At 34.1% G+C, this 7,793-nt stretch overlaps 1 protein-coding gene across 1 annotated transcript; it reads right to left on the bottom strand.

Moving 5' to 3' along the window:
• Positions 1 to 3,515: 3,515 nt before the first annotated feature.
• LOC111379977 lies at positions 3,516 to 5,082 on the bottom strand. Its single transcript, XM_023003417.1, has 3 exons — positions 4,733 to 5,082; positions 4,460 to 4,663; positions 3,516 to 4,347 (listed from the first exon to the last, which is right to left on the bottom strand). The coding sequence occupies exons 1-3, from the start codon at positions 5,080 to 5,082 to the stop codon at positions 3,516 to 3,518; spliced, it is 1,386 nt and encodes a 461-aa protein (XP_022859185.1).
• Positions 5,083 to 7,793: the final 2,711 nt, after the last annotated feature.

Raw genomic sequence — 7,793 nt, 5'->3', positions numbered from 1 at the left:
CTTTATCGTCTCATTCTCACTTAGGTCAAATCCATTCTCATTCTCCACTTAGGGTATTTAGCCATGTAGCTGATTTCCTTGTAAATCTACATGATAATACCCTATGGTATTTTCCATAATATTTTTCTTTACTTTGAATCACATAGTAGCACATAAAACACTCAGCTTAAAACATTAAAAAGTGAAAACAAAAAGTCACTGGGCATTTAGAGAAATCCATACCAATTCGATAAATTCCTTGTATACTTGAACTATTTAAGATTGAAAATTCTTGCGAACGGATTTTGAACACTTCGAAAAATTTTTTTTTTTTTTTTTTTTTTTTTTTTGCTTTCTTCTTTATGTTTTCTCTTGTGCCTCTCTCTTTCTCTCTGTTCTTTCTCTATCTACTACTTTCATCCTCTCTCGTTTTCTGCTTTCTGTAATTTAGTATGAAATAAGTGCAAGGCTCAAGATTATTAAATAATGGTCATTAGATTATGATGAGTTACCTATTTAGATTTCTAATAAAGTATCTTAATTTGAATTCAAATAGGATTCTTAACAAAAAAATTTACCACATAAAATCCTAATTACATGAGGATAAGATTCTAGTATAAATATGTTAAAATACTAATTTATTTAAGCTTCATTTTATCAAATAATTCAATATATATCCAAAATAATATTAAAATTTAATTTCATACATTTTATGCCTCATAATATATTTACGATTTATTTATTTAGGGTATTACATCCTTCCCTCCTTAAAAAAATTTCGTTCTCGAAATTTACCTTGGTTATCGAAAAGTTGGGGGTATTTAGTTTTAACATCTGCCTCGTGTTCCCAAGTAGACTCTTTCACTACGTGATTTCTCCACTGAACTTTTACCAATGGAATTTTTCTATTTCGAAGTGTTTGAAACTTCCTATCCAAGATGACTATTGGAGTTTCCTCATAAGTTAGATCTGGGTGAATGTCTAACGATTTAGGATTTATCATGTGGCTAGGGTCTGATATGTATTTTTGAAGCATAGAGACATAAAAGACATTGTGTACTGCTGAAAGTTCGGGAGGTAATGCCAGCTTATAAGCCACAGTCCCCACATGCTTCAAAACCTCAAAAGGTCCTATGTATCTTGGTTGAAGCTTTTTCCTTTTGCCAAATCGAATAACTCCTTTCATAGGAGCTATTTTTCGGAAAACTTTGTCACCAGCCTCAAACTCAAGATCCTTCCTTCTGTTATCTGCATAACTTTTCTGTCGATCTTGGGCAGTCTTTATTCTAGCACGAATCTTTTCAATAGCTTGGACTGTTCGCTCAATAATCTCAGGCCCTAGAATTCTTCGCTCACCAACTTCATCCCAATGAGCTGGGGATCTGCACATCCTACCAAATAAAGCCTCGTGAGAAGCCATTCTTATAGTAGTTTGATAGCTATTATTATAGGCAAATTCTACTAATGGTAGATGTTTTTCCCAAGTTCCTCCAAGATCTAGGACACATGCTCGAAGCACGTCTTCAAGAATTTGAATAGTCCTCTCTGATTGACCATCTGACTGTGGGAGAAAAGCTGTACTGAAGTTTAGCTTAGTCCCCATTGCCTTGTACATACCTTTCCAAAATTTTGAAGTGAATCTTGGATCTCTGTCTGACACAATTGAGACTGGGGTCCCATGTAATTTGATCACTTCTTTAACATATAGCTGAGCTAATTGATACATATTAAAGGTCATTTTTACTGGTAAGAAGTGAGCTGACTTTGTCAATCTATCAATAATAACCCAGATTGCATCATTTCCTCTATTTGATTTTGGAAAACCAATTACAAAATTTATAGCAACGTGCTCCTATTTCCATTCAGGAATATCTAGTAGGTTTAATAATCTTGATGGTCTTTGATGTTTTGTTTTCATTTGCTGACAAACCATGCACTTCTCTACAAATAGACCTATTTCTCTTTTCATATTTCGCCACCAGAATGAGCTTTGAAGGTCTTTATACATCTTTGTTCCCCTAGGACGTGCTGCATATGGGGCGAAGTGAGCTTCTTCTAATATTTCTTTTCGTATCTCCTTATCCTTTGGTACACACAATCTTCCTTGAAACATCAATGCGTTATCTTCAGCCAATTCAAAAACCTTTTTGTTTACCAATGCCAACTTCATCTTTAATCTTTTGTAGAAATGGATCACTATCCTGAGCTTTCTTAATTCTGTCTTGAATAGTTGGTTGAACTGTGAGGATGGCAATTCGTGCTACAATATCTGCTAGAGGTAAGATCACCTCAAGTTGTAAGTTATTGATATCTTTGATTAATGATTTCTGTGTAGTAGGCAAAGCTGCCAAATGTCCTACTGTCTTTCTACTTAATGCATCAGCAACTACATTAGCCTTTCCTGGATGATAATGAATAGCACAATCATAATCTTTCACCAATTCTAGTCATCTGCGTTGTCTTGTGTTCAATTCTTCTTGGGTGAAGAAATACTTTAGGCTCTTGTGGTCCGTGTAAATATCACATTTAGCTCTATAGAGATAGTGTCTACATATCTTCAGTGCATGAACTACTGTTGCTAACTCCAAGTCATGTGTCGGATAGTTTTCTTCATACAACTTAAGTTGTCTAGAAGCATATGCGATAACTTTACCATGCTACATAAGTACACATCCTAGACCCTGCTTAGATGCATCGCTATAGATAATGAAGCCTTTTGACCATTTCGGTATGGTCAAAACTGGAGCTAAAATCAATTTCTATTTTAGTTCCTAAAAGCTCTTTTTCATATATCCGTCCATTGAAACTTCACGTTTTTCCTTGTTAGCTGAGTCATTGGGATGGCAATCTTTGAAAATCTTTCAATAAATTGCCTATAGTAACCTGCTAATCCTAAGAAGCTGCGCACTTCTCTAACATTTGTTGGTTGAGGCCAATTGGTAATTGCTTACTTTACTCGGGTTAACTTCAATTCCTTGGGCTGTAATTATGTGGCCTGAAAATCCCACTCTATTGAGCCAAAATTCACACTTTTTGAATTTAGCAGAGAGCTTTTCCTTCCTCAATATTTTGAGAATAATCCTTAGGTGTTCTGTATGTTCATGCTCACTCTTTGAATATATTAGTATGTCATCAATGAAAACGATAACAAACTGATCCAGATAGTTGTGGAAAATTAGATTCATGAGATCCATGAAGATTGCTGGCGCATTTGTTAAGCCAAAAGGCATCACAAAGAACTCATAGTATCTATATCAAGTCCTAAATGCTGTCTTAGGAACATCAGTTGATTTAATTTTCAATTGATGATAGCCTGATTTTAAATCAATTTTGGAGAAGACCTTGGCACCTTGTAGCTGGTCAAATAAATCTTCAATTCTAGGAAGGGGATATTTATTTTTAATTGTAATACGGTTCAGCTCTCGATAATCGATACACATTCTCATCGATCCATCATTCTTCTTCACGAACAATATTGGAGCTCCCTATGGTGAGACACTGGGTCTAATAAAACCCCTGTCTAGTAACTCTTGCAATTATACTTTCAATTCTTGAAGTTTTACTGGTGCCATACGATATGGGGCCTTTGAAATTGGCGTGGCACCCGGTACAAGGTCAATAGTGAACTCTACCTCTCGATTTGGAGGCATTCCTAGTATATTTTCGGGAAATACATCTGAAAAATTCTTAACCACTGGGACTTCGTCAATGGTTAACTCTTTCTTATCAGTGCTGGTCAATGACACTAAGAATCCTTGAGCTGACTTCTTTTTCAACAAGCGTATAGCTTGTACTGCTGATATAAGTCTGGGTAGAGGTTTTACCCTTGTTCCAAAGAAATGAAATTCTTCTTCACCAGGTCGTTGAAAAATTACATCCTTCTCGAAACAACGAATGGTTGCATGAATTTTTGACAACCAGTCCATCCCAAGTATAACATCAAAATCTTTCATATCTAGAACCACTAAGTCTGTTCTTATAATCTTCTCATCCGTTTCTAGATTTAGGTTCCTCGCTATATAATTTGTATTGAGCCCTTTTCCAGATGGTAATGATACTTCTAATATGCTATCAAGGGGTACACATTCTATATTTGACTTTAAAATGAATATCGAAGAAATAAACGAGTGTGTAGCTCTTGAATCAATTAATATAAGAGCAGGGGTGTCAGAGATTGATATGATACCTGCCACTACATTGTAGTCGAGCTCTGCCTCTTCCTGTGTTAAAGCAAAAACCCTTGCCTTGCCCACCTTTTGATCTTTAGTCCTTAGGTTGTCCCTCAGTGCAGTCTTTTGCGACGTGTCCTTGCTTGCCACATTTGTAACTGACACATTTTCCTGCCAAGCATTCTCCCTTTTGAGGTTTCTAACATTTAGGACAAAGAAGTCGTGGATTCTTGTCACGGATATAGGCCTCTATTTCCGTCCTTCCCTTCTTGTTGGGACCTTTTCCATTCCTCTTGTTATTGTCGTACCACTTGTGTTTGTCTAAGGAACTTGTCTGTTGCTTACTACTTTCACGAGTCTGGTCATCACCAAATGTGTATACCTGAGCTTTCTCCAGAACTCCCTGATAAGTACTTAATTGGAATACTGCCACCGCTTTTCTAATGTCGATTCTCAGTCCACGCTCAAAGCGCCGAGCATGTCTCTCCTCCGTGTCCACCAAATGCGGGGCAAATCTAGACAACTCCTCAAATTTTCACTCATAATCGGTGAGCGTCATGTTTCCCTGCTTCAGTTCAAGAAACTCTGCTTCCTTCTTGTCTCTTAAGGTGACTGGGAAGTACTTTTGAAGTACTATCTCTTTGAACTGTGCCCATGTAAGGTTACACTGTTGTTCTTCGGTGCGGGATCTAGTAGTCATCTCCCACCAATGGCTTGCTCCCTTTTCCATCATAAATACTGCACAAAGGATTTTTTGTGCATCAGTGCATTCCATAAATCTAAAGATACGCTCGAGATGGCGAAGCCATTCTTCAGTAGCCAGTGGATCGGGGCCACCTTCAAACACAGGTGGGTGTAGCTTGCGAAATTGTTCTATAATTGAAGATGTTCCCGGCCTGCCACATGGCTGTTGAGGTGGTTGCTGCTGCGACATCTCTCACATAGCAGCCAGTAATTTCGCGCTAAATTTGCTGTCATCTAAGCCTTAAATATAGGGATCGTAAATTAGAGACCATATAGCCAATTCAACCAACATGTTCCTATTATTCACAATAAGTACAATATTAAATTATAAAATTGTATTTATTACTCATGCAATTAAACTTCACAACCACCAATAACAACATTAAATTTAGGATGGAAATCAACAGCTTAATAAGTAAAAGAATTTAAGTCCCATGATAGTAGGGGAATATTACGATGTTATTGTCTTTTCATATGACATGTTTAATATTTGTTGAAGAACCAGATCAAATGCACTAATTAATTAATCCTTGTCCTCAATCAATGGAATACAGAAAATAAAGGAGATCACACACTGACAAACACTAATATCTATTAAAGTTGTTCAATAAAAATAAAAACAACAATAATCCAGTTAAAGAAGTCTACTAATATTCCAACTTCTAAATCATTTTTGGATAGGTCTCGTCAAGTTTGGCACCAAAAAAATTTAACAGGTTCTAATGTTGAAGTTGGACTCTTAGATCTCAACCATTAATAATGTAAGAAAGAATATGTTAACATATTGAGATTATTTTGAATTTAAATAATCTCTCTAACGAAATTTAGCGCAAATAAGTTGGATTTTCCATTGGTTAAAACTTATCATTTAAGTTCCTCCAAATTCAACATATTCGAGAAGTTAAATCTTGTCAACAAAATGGCTTGAGAAGAGTTATTACAATATGTATTCACGTGTAGACATGCTACGGCAAATCTTCCATAAATATAAACTCGAAACCAATTTGATAATAGGAGCAACCAATTTATTATTATTATTTTATATATATATATACGTAAAGTAGGACTCAAGAATTTGAGTGACTTTTGAAGGATTCCTACCGTAATCAAATCATCAATCTAGTCTAAATTGGTTTTTAACCACAATTTCCTCTTTCTTCAATAACTGAACAGTATCCACAAAAATGGTGTTAAGAATGACTAATGATTATAGGAATGCCACATGTACTTAGAATAAAAATTATTTAACTGACTCAAAATTTTAAACTTATCCAAACACAGTCACAATTATCTTAACAATCAATGAGTTGTAGGAATTGTTTGCAGTAAGGTCCTTTAACGAGAAAAAGTAACAGGTAAATGCTAATGCAATACTCCCCACGACTCTGTTGATTCCACTGGGGTTTTTTTTTTTTTTTTTGGTCTAATTAAGATGAAATATTTTATAACATAAAAATCTTTGCTTCATTCTTCTACATAAATTCTAAAATACAAAATTAAAAAATAAAAAATAAAAATTCATACCTTAGACCATCCATTGAAGTTGATCATGCCGGTCCCGATGTCGTGTGGATCAAAATTTATTTAATTTTAACATATAAAGAAATCTAAAATTTTGATTTTACAAAGTCTGCAGGAAAGATTGATTGGGCTCTAATACCATGTTGTAATGCCCCGAAACCTATGTTCCGAAGGTTACTCAATTTATCACTTTAACTATTATAAAAATTAGTCGACACATTATGTTACAAAAAATTTGAAGAAAACATTCCGGAATAAAAACAAGTTATTTTATTGTCTCATAAAATATCAGTTAATGTATTTTATTGTTGTACTATGAATCCGGTGCTTATTTTTTTAAAATTCAACATTGATTTAAAAATAAATTCTGATTTGAATAAAAAAATATTTTCTAACTAAATACTAAATATGAAAAGGAAAATCTTAAATTCTTGATCCAGCAACACGGACTCTGTCAGCAGTCTCAACTTCCAACTTCGATCCACCAAGTATCTGCAAAAATAATTTAGAATATGGAATGAGTATATGAATACACTCAGTATGGATTCCATGTCAGTATTTTCACAGTTTAATATAAAAAGTAAGTAAAATACGCACATACCATAACTTTCTAGTGGGATAGAAACCTGACCGTCTCATTCTCACTGAGGTCAAATCATTCTCAATCTCCACTTAGGAAATTTAGCCCTATAACTGGTTTTCATGTAGATTTACATAATAATACTCTATGGTACTTTCCACAATATTTTTCTTTATTTTGAATCACATAATAGCACATGAAACACTCAACTTAAAACATTAAAAAGTGAAAACACAAAATCATTGAGCATTTAGATAAATTCATACCTATTTGATAAATTTCTTGTATACTTAAACTATTTAGGATTGAAAATTCTTGCAGACAAATCTGGAACGTGTCGGAATTTTTTTTTTCTTTCTTCTTTACGTTTTCTCTTCTGCCTCCCTCTTTCCCTCTCTTCTGTTCTCTCTCTCTCCTACTTTCTTCCTCTCTCCTCTGTTTCTTTCTTTCTCTCTTTCTCACGTCTTTTTCCTCTCTCTATCTCCTCTGTTTCTTTCTTTCTCTCTCTCTCACGTTTTTTTCTTTCTGTAATTTAGTATTAAATAAGTGCAAGGCTCAAGATTATTAAATAATGGTCATTAGATTAGGATGAGTTATCTATTTAGACTTCTAATAAAATCTCTTAATTTGAATTCAAATAGAACTCTTAACAAAAAAATTTACCACATAAAATCCTAATTACATGAGGATAAGATTCTAATGTAAAAATGTTAAAATACTAATTTATTTAAACTACATTTTATCAAATAATTCAATATATATCCAAAATAATATTAAAATTTAATTTCATACATTTTATG

The sequence above is a fragment of the Olea europaea genome, unplaced genomic scaffold (genome assembly GCF_002742605.1).
Source record: "Olea europaea var. sylvestris unplaced genomic scaffold, O_europaea_v1 scaffold2077, whole genome shotgun sequence".
In the NCBI taxonomy this organism is placed as follows: domain Eukaryota; kingdom Viridiplantae; phylum Streptophyta; class Magnoliopsida; order Lamiales; family Oleaceae; genus Olea; species Olea europaea.
This window is presented reverse-complemented; position numbering and strand designations above follow the sequence as displayed.

What these genes read in the sequence shown, in the direction of transcription:
- LOC111379977 (XM_023003417.1), bottom strand. Translation starts at nt 5,082, where the DNA reads ATGTCGCAGCAGCAACCACCTCAACAGCCATGTGGCAGGCCGGGAACA. An exon ending in AGAGACAAGAAGGAAGCAGA is followed by an intron (nt 4,664 to 4,732) that starts GTTTCTTGAACT and finishes GGAGTTGTCTAG; the next exon opens with ATTTGCCCCGCATTTGGTGG. An exon ending in AGTTCCTTAGACAAACACAA is followed by an intron (nt 4,348 to 4,459) that starts GTGGTACGACAA and finishes CCTAAATGTTAG; the next exon opens with AAACCTCAAAAGGGAGAATG.